The sequence below is a fragment of the Phyllostomus hastatus genome, unplaced genomic scaffold (genome assembly GCF_019186645.2).
Source record: "Phyllostomus hastatus isolate PE091 unplaced genomic scaffold, TTU_PhHast_1.1 phas_contig_948, whole genome shotgun sequence".
NCBI lineage: Eukaryota > Metazoa > Chordata > Mammalia > Chiroptera > Phyllostomidae > Phyllostomus > Phyllostomus hastatus.
The window spans coordinates 10,144,720-10,164,697 of NW_025333993.1; the positions used below are offsets into that span (position 1 = coordinate 10,144,720).

Sequence of the window (19,978 nt, forward strand, 5' to 3'; positions counted from 1 at the left end):
CGACGCACTGTGGGCTGGGAGACCCGTGGCTTTGAAGCTGCCCACTGACCCCGGGGCCCAGGCCAGTTCAGAAGCCTCATGGCTTTGTGACCAAACCACTAAACTTCCTTTACGAGGCCGAAGGCTTCTCCGGAGACGACTCACCGGCAGACTCGCAGGGGTTCTGAGGCCGGCGGGGCTGAGCCGCAGAGGCCGGGGAGGCCGGCTGGGGGCCCCGCCCACCGGCAAGGACGCATAAAAGCCCCGAGCCCGAATGGACACTCACACCCCGGGAGCCAGCCGCAGCCGCTGTCCAGAGCCAGCCGTCCAGAGCCTCCGCCTCCACCATGCCCTACAGCTACTCCGCCCGGACCTGTGCTGCCCGGCCCACAGGGACCCCCGGCCCTGTCCCGGCGGGCCCGGCCGCCCCGGGCACGACGCACGAGGTCGACTACCTGAGCGGCCTCTGCCTGCCCAGCTCTTTCCAGACCGGCTCCTGGCTCCTGGACCACTGCGGGCGGGAGGCCGGCGGCGAGCCTCCCGTCTCCAGCCCCGCGCAGGCGACCTGCCCTCGGCCGCCCGCCTGCGTGTCCAGCCCCTGCTCGGCGCCCTGCAGCCGGCCACTCAGCTTCGTCTCCAGCAGCTGCAAGGCGCAGGGCGGCGCCTCCGCCACGGGCCAGCCGGCCTGCGGGGCCCCCCGGACGTGCAGGCGGCCCTGCGTGTCCAGCGCCCGGAAAACCTGCTGAGCGCCTGGGAGCCCGTGCCAGGTCCGGCGTCCGTGAGCCGCCCGCCGCCGCCCCCGGACCTCCGGCATGCCGCCTGACCCGCTTGCCCCCGGCCGCTGCCCTCTGCTCGCCGCCCCTGCCGGCCGCCGGCCCGGGCTGAGCTGCCTCTGGCAGCCTGTGGTTCTCCTGGCCAGCGCCACGCTTCCTGGAAGGCTGCTCTCTGGGGGTGTGTATGCCTCTGGACGCTTCCAGAATCTTCCCCAGCCACGCCCCGGCCCCCCGTGGTTTCGACACGTTCTGACTCTGCTGCTGTGTCTCCTGGCTCCTGACTCTTTGCTTCTGGGGGAAGGAACAGTCTTGCTCTGTGTGTTTCAATAAACCCGCGTTCCTTGGCATGGCAACCGTGTCTCCGAGTTCCTTACTCGCGAGGGGCTCCCCACCACCAGTCGCCCACCCTTTGCCGACCGGGCTCGGGTGTCCTTTCCGAGACCAGAGCGGGCGCAGGGGTTGCGCTCGGGGGCCGGGACGGGTGCGGGGGTGTCGGACATGGGCCCTGGGGAGCGGGTGTGGGGACGCACAGGGAGGCAGAGCGCCCTGTCCTCGTACCTCCCCTGGCTCGCCTGGGCTCACGGGCGTCCCTGGGCCGGACAGAGGACAGTCACCTGGGACGCCAGGCGGTTTGGGGGGAGTGCAAGGAGGCGGCGGTGGTGGAGGCCGGTCCCAGTGGGAACCCCCTGGTCGCCCCGTCTTCGAGCAGGCGGGTGACTGGTGTGGAGGAAGGACAGGGAGGGGGGCACCCGACGGGTAGCCCAGGCTTCTCGCGCTCACCTGCCGTGGTGCGCGGCGAGGGGACTCGGGGCCGAGGTCAGGAAACCTGGGTGGGAGGCGCACAGACGCAGGCTCCAGGGGCGGGCGGCTGGTTTCACTCCTTGGGGCCTGCTCAGTGCCCGGCCCCTGGGAGTCGAGGGCAGAGCGGCTCGGGGCCGTCCACGTGCTCGCTCCTCCGGCCTCTCCTGCGGCGACGGGACCCCTGGCCGCCGGTGGGTGGGTCTGCTTTCGCTCCCTTTCGTCCGAGACACAGCTCGGTCTGTCCGTCCAGAGCTGCCCGAGGAGAAGCAGCGGGGACGCTGCCCACAGGAAGTGGAGACGTGGGAAGGAGTGTGAGCCCACGGCGACTCCCGTGGTGCGGGGTGCACGGTGCTCCTGGCACCGTCGCCCCCCATCTCCGTGCCTGCAAGCAGAGCTCCCTCACCCGCTGAGGGCTGCGCGGGAGGGTGGGGCGCGCCCGGGATGTTTGGACAGGCGGAACACGTCCAGTTTCTCCCACTGCTGGCTCTCCTCGTAAGGGATCCTTCTCATCAAAGACCTGTTTGCGTGCGTGACTCCCGGGACCCTCTCATTACAGCGAGACGTGGCATTTATTATGCGGTTGCTGGGTCCCTGGCCCTCTCAGAAGTGGGGCGCTGGCACCCAGAAACGCTCTGGCTTGTGCTGGAACCCAGGCCTCTCGGGGAGCCCCAGGTGGCCCCTGAAAGGCGGTGGCGTGCTTGGCTCCCCTTGCGGGTTTTAGTCATTTCACACATTATTGGGAAAATGTGAAGATTCTCAGAGTGAACCCGTTATTTTTCAAAATACTTTATGTCTTTCTTTAGCTTCCTAGTTTTCAGTAAAAAACTTCACTCGGGCAGAGGTGCCTTCCCGTTCACGCCGACGGTGGGTCGTCTCCGACACGCACGGCGAACGGTCCACAGTAGCCTCGGTGTGTGGACCGGTCCGCATGCGCCTTGGCTCGGGCGACTCCCTGCAGTGCCGTGGACACCCGAGGGTGTCCGGCTGCCCCGCCCGGCCCTTTCCTTGCCTTCATTTCTGTTCGGGGGGTCGTCCGCTTTGCTGTTAGAACTGGTCTACTTGCACTTTGAAAGTTTTCTTCATTCTTTGCTTGATTTCACGATGAATAGGGAGGTTTCAGGTTTGTCCCCAGGACAGCCTTCTACAACAGGGCGGTGGTGACTCCTTTCTCCCCTTGGCCCGGGGGCTGCACATGCACCCGGCGCACACAACAGCCTGTCGCCGTGGGGAGGCGGGCCGAGGGGCTTCGGTTCCGATCCGGGTCGCGCCGCTGGACTGCAGAGGTGTTAAGCGCCCCAGGCGGCAGCTTAACAGCCCCAGGCGGCTCCCCATCAAACGCAGATGGCGGTGGCCTCTTATGTTCCCAGGAACAGACCGCGGTGACGTGTGTGCGCGGCCTGTCACCCGACATTAAAGGGAGACTGGCCTTCTCCAGGCCCTCCCCCGCTGGGGGACGCCCTGAGGCTCGGCGCTGGGAGGGGCAGGGGTACGGGCGGAGGAAGACGGCCTCCTGCCTCTTCCCGGCCTTCCCCGGCGCCGCACCGCGGCTGCAGAAGCGCGGGCTCCGTGCGTAGCCCCCCTTCCCCGTCCCGGGTCAGGTTCTGCTCGGACTACGGGTTCTCACAGCCCCCCGTCTGCCCTTGCTCGTCCCAAAGCCCGCCCACTCGAGGCCTTGGTGCGTGCCGCGGACGGAGCGGAGGCGGTGCAGGGGCCACCTGCAGGGGGCACCTGCGGGCGTCCGGGCCCCACCGCGCGCTCCACCGCGCGGACCGTGCGTGCGCCCCGCCCCCGCCCCGAGTCTTCCGCGCTCTGCGTCCCCCGGACTGAGCGCCACGCGCTCCGCAGGCTCGTGTGTCCTCGGCGTTCTCCTGGCTGCTCCGTAAGTCGGCGCCCTGCGGGGGAGGAGGGCAGGAAAGTCGGCCGTGTTCCGGGGACTGGGGCACCCGAGCGGGTCCCGTCCGGGCGGGGCGGGCCCAGACGGCGTGACGGTCCATCCTGCTGCCCAGAATGACGCGCAGTTTGAAGCTTATGAAGGTTTATTTCTGGAATATTCCATCTCACGTTTGTGGCCTGGGGTCCGCGGCGGGTGACTGAAACCGTGGGGCGTCTCACGAACCTGCAGGTAAGGGGGACGCCTGTACCCTCACCGGGCGCTGCAGTGTCTACCTCCCGCCACTGGGGGCTCCCGTCTCTCTTTGATGCTTGTTGAGCGCAGGTGCGTCTCCTCTGGCGGAAGACTCTGGCACGGACTTCTGCTAAAGTTCTGTTGTCTGTCTGAAGTCCAGGTGTACCTGGGGCCCTGCGTCTTGTCTGTGAAACTGTGCAGGAGTCTTCTGTAATCCGGCACTGATCTTGGAGAGAAGAAGAGTTCTGTGGGGCAGGTGTTCGAGAAGTTCAGCTCCAATCAATTTAACATGATTTGTTTCCTTGCACCTTTCAGATTTTTGTTTTTAACGATTTTTATTTAGTTCTTTTTAGAGAGAGGGGAAAGGAGGGAGAAAGAGAGGGAGAGGAACATCAGTGTGTGGTTGGCTCTCGCATGCCCCCCACTGGGGGCCCGGCCCACAACCCAGGCATGTGTCCTGACCTGGAATTGAACCGGCGAAGCTTTGGTTTGCAGACCGACACTCAATCCACTGAGCCCCACCAGCCAGGGTGAGACTTTTAATATGGATACCTTGCTTTATGAATTTCTGCTAGAGAAGCATCCTATTCCGATCTTCGCCTATCATCTATGTATCTCTCTGCATCCATGTTTTTTAACCATGACACTTTTAATCTCAAAGTATTAAGAAGCGGGACCACCATTTTGTGAGGGGTATTTTGGAAGACACCAGTGGCCGGCAGGGCCGGGCGACGAGGAGAAACACGCCCACGGGGGGGCGGGGGGGCCCTCCGAGCTGTTTCTCCGAGGCAGGGAGGGGTGAGGAGACCGGCGCAGGGGCGTGAGTCTGAACATCCACTGGCCGTGCCCGGGAGCAGGTCCAGCCCGCGCTGGGGGGTCGCTGAAGCCTCCGCCCCCGCTCTGCACTGGGAGAGGGGGGAGGCTCACACAGGCGGCCGACCGGCCCCCTCTCGGCCCCTCCCCCGGGGCTCCGTGGGCCCTGCTGGCTCTCGGGTCCAGGGACAGCACTCGGGGCAGCCCCCGGCTGCGTGCGGAGCCGGTTGCGGAGGAGAGCTGTGCGTGAGCAGGGGGCCGGCTGGGCTCTGTGCGGTCCCGGGGAGCGGCCTGGGCCTTTCACGGCGAGGCGCAGCGTTTGAATGCCGAGCAGACCCACTGCCGGATGACTGAAACCTGTGGCTCCTGAGGACAGTTTTCTGACTCTTTTCTCCGGGAGCTCGTTCCTGTGCCCGACCTACCGAGAGAGCAGTTTTTCAAAGCCGCTGACGGGGCTCTTCCCGGGGAAAGTGGACGGCTCTGTGCAGTTGTGATTAGATTCCTTCCCTTCGGTTACTTCTCACGCGGTGGCTTCATTTTCTCTTCGTATCCCCCAGCTTGCGCCCGTCCCTGGCACGGGAGGTGCCTCAGGAGCCGCGCTGCACGGGAGTCCTGGTGACTCAGAGGAAGGTGGCCTGTGTGCACGGAGAACTGGGGGGACACTGGACAGACTCCATAGGTGAAGCCGACGGTCCAGTTGCTCACCCCCCCCCCCCCAGGACTCCCTGAGCGCCTCACACTGACGGGACAGCCTCGGTCATGAGGGTGCTAGTGCGGCGGGGACATCCTGGTTCGCTGGGGGACAGGTCGTGGGCTGGGCCACAGGTAGCTTCCCTCGGACCAAACAGCAAGGCCCCGGTGATGGCGTCGTGAGGTCTTACACTGAGTTCAGGGAACAGCGGGTTCCAATGTGGCTCCGAAATGCTTATTACAGAAGGGTGTTAGGAAGGAGGACAGAGTGTAAATCAAGAACCTCGCCCTGGCTGGTGTGGCTCAGGGGATTGAGTGCTGGCCTGTGAACCAAAGGGTTGCTGGTTCGATTCCCAGTCAGGACACATACCTGGGTTATAGGCCAGGTCCCCAGTAGGGGGCGCTCAAGAGGCAACCATGCATCGATGTTTCTCTTTCTCCCTCCCTTCCCCTTGGTCTAAAAATAAAATAAAATCTTAAAAAAAAAAGAATCTCTTTGTTGAAGGTCTTAACTGGGATGTGAGGAATTGGGCGTTTTCGCAGAGGTAGTTCCGAGTCGTGGGAGGGTGCTGGGGGTGCTTCTCACTGGGTGTCCGGCGAAACCAGCGGTGCCGGCCAGAGCACCTGGCGCTCAGAGGCGGCTCTGAGACCTCCACCCTGCGAGGTCGGGTGGCTGCGGACGCACTCCCGGGGGAGAGGGACGGGGCAGAGGGCCTGAGGTCTCTGGTGCCAGTTTTCGTCCAGAGAGTATGGCACTGGAAATGCCCGAGGGGCACCCGGGTGGGCGTGGCCACGCGGCCGCCGACCTGCGGGCGGAGGCTGAGCCCTCGCAGCTCGGAGGGTCCTGCGGGTGGAGGAGCAGGTTGACTGAGCGCAGCGCGATCCACGTGGAGACCGTCTCACGCCCAAGCGTGCACACGTCCGTGGCTCGCCTCCTGTCTCGAGAGAGAGCCCCGCACGCCCCCGCTCACAAGTCCCTGGTGTGTTCTGGACACCGAGATGGTGTGACGCCTCAGGTGGGCAGCGGCCCGGCCGGGAGGCACACGTGGGAACAAACCAGTTAGCTCGTCTGAGCGAGGAGCGCTTCCTTGAGAAATACCGTGCAGACGCACGACTGGACAGCTCCCCACTGACTGTGCGGACGCAGGTGTAGTTCATATGATTTGCTGCAATGCTGTCGTTTCTCCGCAAAGCACCCACGTCCCTTCCCAAGCCACGGAACGGTGAGACGCGCAGTCGGGGTCTTCCAAACGCTGAGTCTGCCGGCGAGGGGAAGTGGCCTGTGGGGGGGCCGCCCTTTGCGACGGGGGAAAGGGTCCAGGCGTGCCCCCCCCAGCGGGTGGCTCGGCCCCAGGAACGTGTCCCCCTCGTCCCGAGCCCTCCCCTCCCGTCGCGGACAGCGACCCTGTTTCCTCGGGGACTTGCCCTCGGAGAGTGAGGGACCTGTCACCCGCAGGGCGCCCGGGCCGTGCAGGTGCGCCCAGGGGGCAGGGGCGGGCCCCATGTCTCCCGTTGCGCGGGGGTTTGGGAGCTGCGTTTCTGAGGTCCGCGCCCCAGGCTCTGGACGTCAGGGCTCAGAAGGCACATGTGGCCCTGGGGTGTCCACTGACCGTGGGCGGCCCTGCCCTCCGGGATCCGCGGCCGTTGAGCGGTCTGCCAGCAGATCCCGAACCCGCGCCGCCTTCCTGGCTCGCACCTGGGTTCCCCCGGGTGTCGTGGCCACGGTGTCGTTTCAGCGGGCTGTGCTTCTGTGCCCGGGGACATCCCGAGGAATGTCACCGCCTCGCAGGGGAAGCTGCTGCCCACATATGTCAAGAAATCAGCATTTTCTCTTCTCTCTTTACCTCTTGGCTGCTGCAGTTTCTGTGCACGTTTTCACGGTGATGAAAGTGACGGCTCCGGTCGACGTACCGTGCAGCGCCCAGAACGGCGGCCGCCTGCTCTAAGGAAGTCTTTGTTTCTTTAAGAAACGCAAGCTCAAAATAACTCTTTGGCACAGGGCACGTTGACACGTTAGCACAGTATGAAATGGAGCTACAGTTCCACGGATTATCCAAAGGAAATAACTCCTCTCTTCTCGCGCTCAAAAAAAAATCAGGTGGAATAAATTAAAAGACGCTGGGTGAATGCAGAGAAGCTGGCTTCCCTGCTGTAGACGCCGCGGAAGCTTCCGACGGGCTAACGCACACGTGGCCCTGAGTGCGGGCCACAGCTCGGAAGTAGCCCAGACAGCTGTCCGCCGGGGCCGTCTCCCGGGGGCCAGGGTCCCCTCAGACACACGCTCTAAAGCCACGCATCAGGGTCTGTGCACCCAGGGACAGGCGCGTGACTCCTGGGAAAGTGTGGCTTGCGAGGCTAGCTCTCGGGTTTTATTTTTAGTTTTCAGGGAGCACACAGTCACCACGTTTTCCGTGGTTATTGTACGCAAACGCAGCCTTTTCAGATTCCGAGGCTCGTCCTGGGCCCGCCCCGTCCCTCACGCGGCCAGGCCGGGCACCCACGCTCACGACCCCTCCAAGGCAGGAGCTCGGGGCCACTGCCGCCGGGTGTTTTATCCGAGCCCGTGGACGTGCCCCGGGTGTAGGTGTGTGTGTGTGCACGTGTGTGTGAGTGTGTGAGGACCGATTTTAACCTGGGACCTTTTTGTTACATTTCACGTCGCCTGCATCCTGCCGGGCAGGACGACCGGGAGCTGCCGCTGGCCTCTTTCTGGGGGGAAAAGCGTGCGTAAATGAGGCCCCAGATGGGAAGGATTCAAGGGACCTCGAGGGAACTCGGCAGCCACACCCACACCGCCGGGGTGCGCCGGCCTTCCTCGGTGTCTCCCCTGGGTGCCCCGTGTCCCCTCCCCGTGTCCCCGCCCTGACATCACCGAGGCCCGTGTCACCTCGGACCTGACCGTTGTGACAGCCGGCTCGTGGGCTCCCCTAATTACAGCTATCTGAATTAATATACCTACTGCAGAGCCGCCTCTCGGTCAGACTCCATTACTTCCTAATCAGTCGTGAAGGTTATCAGGGCGTGAAGGACAGGATGCTGGATGTGGAGGGAAAAGGTCGCATTTTGGCGGCCACGCACGAGCTGTGCGACCTTGAGCCGGCTGCTCAGCTCCCAGAGGGGAACCCGCTCCCACCCCCGTCAGACTTCCTCGGTGAAATCCCTGCTGCCCGACTCCCGGGTTTGGTCCAGGGTTGAACAGTGCCTGGAGGGTTTTTGTGAACTTTGGAAGGAAACATTCATCGAGTCCTGCCTGAGGCTGGTAACCGGTGCCTTTGCAGGTCTCTGCCAGCCGCCACCTGCTCGAAGGAGTGGGCTGTCAGGGGTCTGACCTTCAGGCGTCTCGGGGCCACGCTGGAAGAAGAGCTGTCTTGGGCCACCCATTAAACACATTGTGACACGTAATCACAAAAAAGCCTCCTCATGTTTTAAGTAAGTTGATGATTTTGTGCTGGGCCGAGTTCACAGCCATCCCTGGCCGCATGTGGGCTGCTGGCCAAGGGCTGGGCATCCTTGGTAATTTGTTCTTCTCTGTCGGCGCCCTGGGGTGGCAGGGGGCTGGAAGCAGCAGAAGCGTGTTCTCTCACACCTGGGGGGCCCCCGTCCGAGATCGGGGTGCAGCGGGGCCTCGAAAGGCTCCAGGGGAGGACTTTCCTGCCTTTTCCAGCCCCCGGAGGCTCCGGTGTCCCTTGGCTTGTGGCCACATCGCTTCCGTCCCTGACTCAGCCTGCACACGGCTTCTCCTACACCTCTCTGTCTTCTCCTTTTCGGTCTCCTCTAAGGACGTTTTGTCGTTGGATTTAGGGTCCACCCTAAGCCGGGGATGGTCTCCTCTCAAGATCCGTGACTTACTTCCTTTGGCCAAGACGCTGTTTCCAAACACGGCCATGTTCCCGGGCACCGGGAGCCGGGACCTGGACGTGTGTTCCCGGGGCTGCCGTTCAGCCTGGCCCGCCTTCCCAGGCTGCTCCGAGGTGACGCGTCGGGCGAGCACTTCGTCGGCGGTCACGCGGTCTTGAAGCAGCCGAGAGGGCAGCACGGACCGTGACCAGGTACACGGGACAGCGACGGAGCACCCACGAAGACCTGAGCGTCTGTTTGTGCTGATTCAATCGTTCTCAGCCCCGACTGCGTCGCGCGTGAAGAAGCACCTCTGTTTCCCTTCCCGCCCGAGAGTTGGGTCAGCCCAGCGCGCTGGGGACTCCTGGACGCCGTGAGCTCAGTCATGTGGCGTCAGTGTCGGCCAGGACCTCTGCCTTCACCTGTCCCCGCCCCCTTGCGGCGTGCTCCTCGTTGGTGGCATTAAGTGCCGCGGAGCACAGTCATGCCCACAAGCCACCCCACCATTCCCGGCCGGTGCACAAGGCTCCTCTGGGTGTCCCCATGCAGAGAGGAGCCCAGCCGGGGAAGGGGCGGTTGTGTTGGGGGTTGTTCTGTTTACGCACTTGGGCGAACCCCAGCTCCTGGCCCTTGCTGGGTCAGTGCCAGCCTTTATTTCACAGCCCAGACGCATGGTCTCACCCTTTGCTGCATCGCAAACCTGCCCCCACCTTTCCTTCCTTCCCTCCAAAGCAGAGCGAGCTAGGGGATGCGTCTCAGGGGGACAGTGTGGCTTTTCCTGCTGTGACAGCTCTCACACGGGATGCCGCCTCCGTCACGCTTCACCAGAAGCCAACGTTCTTCCCGCGGACGAGAACGGAAACACACAGAAGCCTCTTCACTTCGTCTTTCCCCAGGTCTGGCTAAGTGACGGGGACCTTCCGGGCTGGCTCACCTAACACATCTCTACCGATATACTTCCGAGGGCTTCCCCAAGGAGGCGCATGCATGTAAATTTTAACTTTTATTTTTATTTTTATTTTTTTAAAGATTTTTATTTATTTATTTTTAGAGAGGGAAGGGGGAGAAAGAGAGAGAGAGAGAGAAACATCAATGTGCGGTTGCTGGGGGTCATGGCCTGCAACCCAGGCATGTGCCCTGACTGGGAATCAAACCTGCGACACTTTGGTTCACAACCCGAGCTCAATCCACTGAGCTATGCCAGCCAGGGCAAATTTTAACTTTTAAAATGCCCGAGCTGCACTGCAGTTGCTTTGCTCACTCTGAGTGAATTTCCCTCCACCCAACGCTAACAGCTCTGTCCGGGTCCCTGTCGAAGTGGTGGGAGACGCTGGCCGGAGATGGGGAGGTGGGGACGGGTGTCCCGGCCATTCCTGCTGGTGGCCCTCCCCCATCACGACCTTCATCCCGCATCACGACCTTCAGGCTTTGTCTTGTGCCGGGGAGGGGTGGCGCCTGAGGAGACGGCCGGGGAGCAGGCGGGGGACCCCTGTGTGAGCCCCAGCGAGGCCGCCGAGCCCCCAGCTGGGCTGCCGGGCAGTGTTCTCATTCACGCACCTCGAGACGAAGACGGGATGTGAGTTTGACACTGGGCTTCTAGTTTTTGAACACTTACCTATGATGTCATTATGTCTTCAGATAAAGCAGGAGGGAAAGGAAAATGCAATGGAAGTCAGCTCAGGGGTTGGAGAAGCTCAGCCCGGGGGGAGGGCAGAAGGAGACCCCTGCGGACCCTCCCCGGGAAAGAGGAAGGGTCCCCGCAGCGGACACCAGCGGGGGCCAGAAGAGCGTCTCGGGTTCCCACGGGGCCCTCCTGGTTGTAAAGGGCCCGGCCCACGTGGGGAAGTCTCCTAGGCGACTACTCAGCCCGAGCTGGGGCTGGTTTTAAGTACCCCCCCCCCCGTCTTCCCACCCGAGACCCCAGCCTTGCGTCGAAGTCAAGCCGCCCCCCGTGGTCTGTCCGACCTCCCGACCCACACAACCAGGAGCGTAGCCAAGTGGCTCCAGGTTAAGGCCACTGACGTTCGGTGGTTCGTTGCCTAGCGACAGCGAAACGCTGTGTTTGGGCCGGTCTTCACTCGTCGTCTGAGAGCACGTCTCCTCGTCACTCCCCCTGTCACACCGCCTCCCGGAGTCTTGTTCAAACACTTGGCGCGCTGATGGCCCCTGAGAACTCGTCCTGCATTATTGAAGACCCAACGTTGCGATCCATTATCGTGGCTCAGGGCTGTTTCGTTCCTTTAATAGCATTTTAATGAACCCTCGGAAGGGAGAGGCTGTACGTTTACGTGACGCATTAGCATCTCGGATCTCCTGAAGACTCTGTGACAGCAGCACCCCGTCGGGAGTGGCAGACTTCTCATCCCGGGTTGCCGAAATCCGTCTTCCGCTTTCTCTAACCCGGTGGCGTTCTGGCCGGCTGGGGGCCGCCCAGCGACAGCCTGCACGTTCCAGCTTCCCTTGCCGCTGAGCGCGGCCGTGGGAGCACTGACCCGTGGGTGTGCGTAAGAATAACGTGCCCCCGGACCCTCCTCCTCACCAGAGTCGGGTGTGTGGCTCTTTGGCAAGGTCCTCGCGTTGCTGAGCTGTGGGACGCGCCGGGGCTGCTGCCTGGGACCTCCAGGTGGAACTGACCATGGCATTGCCTACCTTTGTCCTGTTACACGACAGAATGAACTTCTGCCTTTCAAAGCCATGCTTACGTGTCCTCTGTCACAACAGCCGAATAAACAACATCCATCGCGTAGACCTTAAGCACGCTGTTTGGGACCGGCACTTCGGGGAAGTTTAGGGGACACTGACGATGAGGACGTCTTCCACGGTGACGACAGCTGGCCCTCGTGCGGCGGCTGTCATGTGCCCGCCCTGTTCCGGCAGCCGCAGTGGACCCACTCACCGAGTCTGCCTCGCGGCAGCCGGCCCGAGAAAACGACTCCAACTGCCCTACTGCGTGTCGGCCCAGCACAGTGCACAGGCGGCCCGCTAACCGGCCCGGACCTGCCCGCTGGTCCTGGGGAGGCGGGTCCCACACGGGCGGCCAGGCCCCAGAGCCCGAGCTCCCAGCACCCAGGCGGAGGGTCGACTCCGGGCGAGGTTCTGCGGCGTCCGGCCTCACAGACAGGAAACGCGGGGGGTCGGGAGTCGTTTGCCCCGCGACACGGCCAGGTGTGCAGCCGAAACCCCTAGGGGGAGGGAAGGCGCACATGCGTGTGGAGACACGCCCCAAGCGTGTTCCGCGAGCACAGCCCCCGGCAGTGAGCAGCACCGACCATGACCATGACCATGACATGAGCCACGGGGCGCCTCCCGCGGCTCCTGAAGCGTCACCTTCGCCGACAGTGACAGGGACATGAGGGAGCACTCGCACACCTGACCACACGGCGGGCTCTCGCAAGGAGAACACGTCCGTGTGGCCTGCAGGCCGACCGGCAGCCACGTGGCCGTCTCCAGGGGTCCTGTGTCCCCTCCCAGCCATCACACCTTGCTTTTGAGGGCGCTTCCAGGTTCGCCGTGCAGTGGCTGGGACCCTCTCACGCCCTGGGTCTTGTATGTACGCGTGTTTGCCCCTTTAAACAGGCTCATCTCCAAGACGAGCCGATGCAGGTGTTGGGAACGGCTGGCCCTCGGTGGGGCCCCATCCCCCAGGGCCTGGCGGTCCTCTGGGCCAGCAGTTCCAATTCCTGACGCTGAGCCAGACCCCATGTTCTAGAAACCCCCACCCCAGCGTGTATGGCCCTGCTCGCCCTTCGGTCCGTCCGTCCGTCCGGGGCTCTCTCTGTGGCGGCGTCAACGGGCTCCCGCGTGCCGGCTTGGCAGGTTCCTGGCCGTCCCTCCCGGGCTCTCATTCGGGCGTGGGCGGCTTCTGCTCTGGTAGCTGCGTCCTCGGCGCCGTGGATCGCGGTTCCAGAAGGAGCAGGCCTGGCGGCGTTGTGACGCCCGGGGGGCTGGGCTCCGGCTGAGGACGTGACAGTCACCGAAACGGGGAGATCTGGCTGGCTGGCAGCCGGCGGCGTGCACCGACACACGCAGGTCGATGCTGTCGTGTCGCGTTCTCTGAGCTTCGGGGACCGTTCCTTAGCGAGTGGCAGACTGTCGTGCCGGCCTCCGCGCCGCGGCACGGACCATCTGCGGTTGTCACAGCCCTGGGTTTTACTTACTCGCCGCTGAGCCGGGGGGGTGCTGATTAATGAGCCGCTTTCCTGGAAGGAAGCCCTGAGCGCTGTCTGTCCGACACCACCCCGGCCCCCCACCCCCGGGCGTCCCCTTCACGGCTCTCTCGGAGCTTCACGCTGGCTCTCCCGTCACCGCCGGGTGGGCAGCGCTCTGTGCCACCCTCTCGGTGTCCCCCCCCCCCCCGTTCAGCGCCATCCCGACCCTCCATCCTGGACGTGGCGTCCGGCCCCACAGGCTGAGGGCTCAGCCCCATGAGGCCACCCCCACGGCGGACGCCATGGCAGGCGGTAGGCCCCCAGCTCACCCCCGAGTCTGTCTGTCGTGGCTACAGTCGGGGTTCCCATGGCCCCTCCCCGGGTTGGGTTAGTTTGCCCGGGCGGCTCACAGGACTCGGGGAGACACATTTACCCGTTTATCACAGGCTGTGACGAAGGACACAGGTGGTCAGCCGGACGAAGGGACACACGGGGTGAGGTCCACACTCTAGGAGGGGCCTGAGTGCGGGGGCTTCTGCCCCGGCGGAGTTGGGGTGCTCGCTCACCCAGCGGCTCACCAGCCCCCCCCCCCCACCCCGGGGGCTTCAGGGAGGCGTCCCGAGGCCGGCACGCCCTGCCGCTCACCCTCTCCCAGTCCTTCTCTCCGCCCGGGAGCGGGGGGCTGGGCTGGACACTCCAAGCTTGTGTCCATGGCTCATTCTTTCTGCTGGCCAGCCCCCGCCCGGAAGCCCTCCCAGAGGCCCCTCACGAGAACGGCCGGCACCCTGCCCCCCAGGAGATGAGCCTAACTCAGGAGCCCTGGGCACCCCCGGAGCGGGCACAGACCAACGCGTGTGGCCTGTCACCCCGCGGCTGCCCCGTCTGCCCGCGTGCCCCTCCCCGCACACACAGGCCGGCCCCTCCAGGCTCAGGGGGGTGACCAGACGTCTTTGTCCAGGTCTGCGGAGCCCCTCTTGCACTGTCCACGGAGGAGTCTGAACTGGTGGGGGGCCCTGCTGGCTGGGACTTGGGGGGGGCTTTCTGGCCGGGACAGGGCCACGTGCACAGGCTCTCGGACCTCAGGCGTTTCGGAAGGAAGCACGTGCACCTTTGGGCCCTTGCCGTGGCCTCGCCGCTGCGGGGTGGGGGGGGCGGGAGCGGGCCCTGCCCCTGACGGCCGCGGGGAGGAAGGGAATGACCGTGACCTCTGCCCGAGCCCCAGGAAAGACACCGGAGCGGCTCCTTGTCCTGCCGGATGCCGAGGTCGACATTCCCGAAAAGACACCCAAAATGACCGTCTTCCTTCCCGGTAAGGACTTGGGTCTCAGTGGCGTGGCTGCAGCCCTCCTTTAAAGGGGCCCGGGGCCTGGTTCGGGGAAGGAGAACACGTGAGGGTCCGGTCGTTCCCATCGTGGTTCCGAGAGCCGAGGTGCTGCCCTGGCGCGGCCTTGCCTGCGGCTCTCGGCTGGTCGGGACCCAGGACGGGCCCCAGGGCAGCGCCCGGGAGGGGAGGCAGGTCCCCGCCCCGCCCCCCGCTTGCCGGGCTCCTCTGGGCGCCAGTGCTGGCCGGTGTCCTGTGGCTTTTCGCGGGAGCCCGGCCTCTCTGGCCACCCCTGACTCCTTCCTTCCGCCCTGACCCCAGCCCGGGGCCCGCCCAGCCCGGCCCCCGCTCCTCCATCCTGACCACTGTCGGCCTCCGCGCCTCCAGTGAACCCCGACGGCAAGCTGCGGACTCCGGCTCGAGCGTCACCCCGGATTCTGCTCCGAACTGTCATGGCGCCGGACCCTTTTCTGCACCACCCACCCTCCCTCCCCGCGTCCACCCCGGCCCCTTGGGTCCGGCGGCTGGCTCGGACCCGTGAGCCGCATGCCCCGGGCCGTGGCCTCCCCTCTCCCCCTCCTGCCGTGGCCCGCAGTGTGCTCTGCCCCCCGCCCCCCCCGTCACAGAACAAGGGTGCGGGGGGGGGACACACGGGGCTGGTGGGGGAGCAGCCAGGCAGCCTCAGGGTCAGGACGGCCGCTCCGGGAATCCCTGCCCTGACACAGCTGCGCCCCAGGTCGTGCGTCAGGGCTACTTGCCGGCGCTGTGCTGTCGGCGTGGGTCCATGGAGCCCCCGCGAGACTCGGGGACAGAGAGTCACCGGGCGGGCGACTCAAGGGTCCGGGGGGACTCAGGGCTGTGATGCTCACTGGGCCTCGGGCCCAGGGTCCTGCCCGGTTCCCCGGCGGTGATGCAGTGGCGCCGCGCTGCCTGCAGAGGGCAGCAGTGGGACGCCGTCGTCCCTCCGCGCCTGCCAGAAGGACGCTGCAGCATCATTTTACTTGAACCACTGTCTTTGGACGTTATTAATTAGTCAGTCGGCAGTGCATTAATGTATCTTAAAAAACACTTAGTGAGCCTCCTGCGTGCCAGGCTGTGTGGTGTCAGCGTCTGGAGCCCCGAATCCACAAAGCTTTTGTCTCCTCCCCCCTTGACGCTCCTGCCCCTCCCACGCCCCTCCAGGGCAGCTCCCCCTGCCCGCCTCCAGGAAGCCCTCCAGGACTAGCGCCCTCCCCAAACCCTACTTCCCCCCTCTCGGTCTCTGTGGGCCCCCCAGGTCTGCTCCCAGCCCCTTTCCTGTTTTTTTTTGTGGGAATCGCTCATTAGTGTGGCTTACAGTTTTGCCTCAAGGAGGACGAAGAACTCAAGACACGATTTTTTGGCGACTTTACTACTCACCATTATGGTGTGAGCATGTGGCAGCACCGTCCAGTCTTGTTCGTGACTGTGACTGGCAGCGGCTGCGCCGTCCCTCCGAGGACCCTCGGGGAACGCCCCTGCCGGAATGCAGTTCTGGGAAGCGCGTCCATGGGTTGGGGGGAGCCCGCATGGGAGTGGAGATTGCTCCAGAAACGGCATCGCGTCCAAACGGTGGACTGAACAGGGGCCCCGCCCTCCAGCTCTGGCCGCCTCCCGAGAAACGGTAGAAAAATAATCGGCTTTGGGTGGCGCGCACGCAACGCTCGCAGTACACGGTCACCCGACGGGAGCAGCACACTTGAAACTCCCATCACGGTGTGAGCCCACGCCACCCTGACACACTTAACAAAAAGTAGCATTTTAAAAAGCCAAAAGTAACAATCCCGGACAGCAGATCGCCACCGGAGGGGAGCAGAGGGGGGCCGAGCAACCTGCCAGCCAGGAGCGAAGCGAAGACAGTGGGTGTGCAGAGCCTTCCCCCTCGGGCCCAGCAGTGTGCGCGGCAGGGCCCACGTCAGGAGTGGAGCAGGGAGCGGGGGGTTGTGGGTGCTGGCGGCCGGCGACGGCGGAGGTGGGGAAAACGTGGCAGGCTGCAGCCTCTCGAATCAGGGTCAGACCAGCCTCCTCCGGCTCAGTGCCCACATCGCCACGAGCCTGGTGCTGTGAACACACCCCTTCCTCCCACCAGGGCCCGTGGGTGAGGCTTCGGAGCACAGCTCGGCTGGGTCCTGCGTCTCAGACAGTCTCCTGGGAAAGCGGCCCCTGGGTGACTGCCGGGGCCGCAGACGCCGGTCAAGGCCCGGGTGCAGGGTCCACCTCAAAGTTCCCGCAGCTGTTGGCCAAATCGATTCTGCGCGGCCTGTTGGGACGGGGGCCTCCGTCTCCTTGGCTGGCAGCTGGCTGGGCGGTGACTGGAGTTTGCTGCCACGTGGGACTCCACAGCAGCACGGCCCTCGCTCTGTCAGCGCCAGGAAGGGAGGGAGTCCCTCAGCCAGACCTGCCCCCGGGTCCTGTGACATGGTCACAGGAGAGACAACCGGCCACCGCCAGCGCATCCCACTCACCGGACGGAAGCAGTTAGTCACAGGCCCCCCACACACACTCAGGACAAGTATCTGCCAAGCGTGTGAGAACCCAGAGGTGTTCCTGGGGGCCCCCTTAGGTCTGTCCCTGCAGGAGGTGAATGCAGAGAGGAAATTAGTTATTTTTCTGACAACCGGTTGGGCTCAGGTCTGCGATGGACAACGACGCAACAGCTCTGGACTTTGGGCCCAGTGTCGTCGCCCGTGTGGAATTTCCGTTTCTTCCCAACTCTCACTTTCTGCTGAGGAAGGAGCTGGGTTCATGTTTCCTCCAACTTGCACTGCGCTTCAGGGGATGAAGGCTCTGTCGCCCGTGTCTTTGAATGACAACAATGTCCGTCCCAGGGACCCACCCTGGAGGGATGTGTGGCGTCAGCAGGAAAGAAGCCCCCGACCTTCGGACCACCGGGCTCTCGGGCTGCTTGTCACGGCAGCCAACCCAGCCATTCCTCTCCGGCGTGCCCTTCAAGAAGGGGACAGCGTGAGCTGTGGGCGTCATGCACGGCAGCCCCTTAGACTCCTGGGGGCATCGGAAGCGGTTGGCATCGCTGACGGCGTGGCTCTGGGGCTGCCCGGGACGGAGGTGGCCTTCGGGCTGCTGACCAGTGGCTGTGGGCCGTGGTACCATCGACGTCAGCTTCTGGTCTCAGCTCCCTTATCAGAGCGTCCCAGCACCTGCAACACCATCCATGGCGGCGGCGATTCCATGCGCCCTGGCCCAGCGCTTGGAAGTGCGCGCAGCTCGCCCTGCAGCTACGCATGTCCGCGGCGGGTGCGGAGCATTCGGAGCGGCCCCGGGGCCCCCGGTGGGCCCCGCCCGAGCACCCGCGGCTCCTCGGTTTGGAGTGCGGCCAGCACCGCGTGACTTCCCGGGGCTCGTCGGACAGTGTTCTCCGGGGAAGGCCGAGAGAGGCTGGAAGACAGAAGCGAACCAAAGCGGATCCGTGTACGTGCGTTTCTCACGACTTCTTCTCCGGTTTGGGGCGACCCAGCCCCAGCGGGCAGGGGGGTGGCAGGGAGAAGGAAGCCGCGTGCAGGGGCGGTGGGTTCTGTCACCCGTGGGGGGGGGGCCGGGCCGCGGGGGACAGATCCACACACGCCTGTCAGGGGCCGTGGGAAGGGGTCGGGCTCTCGGGGCCCGCTGGCCGCCTGGCAAACACGAACTCCCCGGAGCCTCGGGAAGGAAGGGCCCGAAGTACCAGCCCGATCTACTCCGGAGCATCGCCCGGGACCCTAATGGAAAGTCTAGATCCCCAGAATCTCACGGGGAGGGCGGAGGGCGGAGAGCCGCTGGTCGGAAGTCGGGGTTCCAAGCCCTTTTCTCCGTTCCCGGTTCTGCCCGGCGGTCCAGAACCTGCATCCCGCGGTTCGGACCGGCTGCACACCGCTGCCCCCTGCTGGCGGCGGGGCCAAATTGCAGGCTCAGTCCCCCGCCCCCGCGGTCTCCGCAGGGACGTTTCTCCGGGAACCAGCCGAGTCACACCCGCACGGGGCGCTCACCTCCGCCCCCTCCTGCCCACAGACACCGCCCGGGATTTCCCGGGCCAGCTGTGTGGAGTTTGTACAGTTCGGACCCGTGAGGACACAGCCTCCCGCCATTTCAGTCCGTTCCTTCTGGGCATAGCCCTGATCCTTCCATGTTGCCGACTCCGAGGACTCGGTGCGCGGAGCGAAGGACCCCACACCCAGGCTCCGAACACGGTCTGCCCGCAGCTCTCGGCGCAGCCTGCGGGGGCGGGGCCTTGGCCGGGGGCGGAGTCTGGCCGGAACGGTTGGTTTTTCCGTCCGGCTCTGGAATTGCCCGCCCCCCTGGCGGAAGGCGCTGGTGCTCAGAGAGTGTTCTTTTCTGCTCCCGGAGCACCCGGGCGCCCATCCACCCGCGGTGGCTTTCTCAGCACGTGGGCTGGAATACCTTTGCTTTGCTGAGCTCAGGTCCTTTCTGTTCGGCCTGTGTCATGAGAAATGCCACTCGGGGCCAAGGGTGCAGAGGTCAGGGCTGCGCGTTGTCACGGTGACTGCCGTTTCACCACGAATCACGGCGTCCGGGCGGTGTTCCCGGGAGTCAGGAGGAAACAGGCCTGGCGGGACGCGGCTTTGTGATGGGGCACCACTCCGCCCAGTCGCAGCGTGGCATCTCCCAGCAAGACACCTCGTCCGAGGTCACGGTGAGTTATGACCACAGATTGTACATTCTCCGGGAAGAAACACCTGTTAACACGGAGGATGCTCATAAATGCAGTCCATGAAAATTGCCGCTTGGATATCACAGCCTTCTTGTTGCTTCTTGCTATCACAGTGTTCTCGCTGCCTCTGCAAAACGACTTCTGATGAGTTTGCAGAGCAGCGTTTTAAGGATGGAAACCAAAGTGTCACTGAGGTGGAATTCACACGGCATAGGGTGAGCCACTGCAAAGGGGGCCGTCGGCGGCGTTCACTCCTTCGGCGCACCCCGGGTCTCCGCGGCTGCCGCCTCTGGTTCCCAACAACTGAAGTGGAGGTGCCTTTCTCCACGAGAAGCTCCGCACCCACGTGCAGTGGGCAGGCAGTGGTTCCGAGCGACAGACGGAGAGAATTTCACGAAGCGATGGAAGAGTTTCCACGGAGGCCAGAGCTTTCTCGGCCAGTGGGAGGGGGGGTTGTCATCAGGGGTTTGCAATCAAGAGTCCCCGGGGCGCCCCAGAAGAGCAGTTAACCCGATGGGGAGAGTTCAGCGGTGTGCCCAGCACAGCCCCCGGCTCTGATGACGCGCCACATTCCTTTGCAAACAGAAACGCCAACAAAAATGTGGGCGATGAGTCCGTGTGTCCTTTATACGCATTTTATTGGCACACGCTGGAGCTGTTTATGCAGATGAGCGGGAGGACGTCCAGACGCGCATGCGCGCCCTCCAGCCTGCGGTATAAAAGGCCCTGCGCCGGGGAGCTCTCCACTCTCGCCTGGTACACCTTCCCCTGCACAGTCTCTCCGAATCCTGCTCACCCTCTGCCACC

The 19,978-nt window shown here is 64.3% G+C and overlaps 1 protein-coding gene across 1 annotated transcript; it reads left to right on the forward strand.

The window, feature by feature from the left end:
* Positions 1–326: 326 nt before the first annotated feature.
* On the forward strand, positions 327–725 carry LOC123827903 (keratin-associated protein 11-1). Its single transcript, XM_045852354.1, has one exon. The coding sequence runs from the start codon at positions 327–329 to the stop codon at positions 723–725; it is 399 nt and encodes a 132-aa protein (XP_045708310.1).
* Positions 726–19,978: the final 19,253 nt, after the last annotated feature.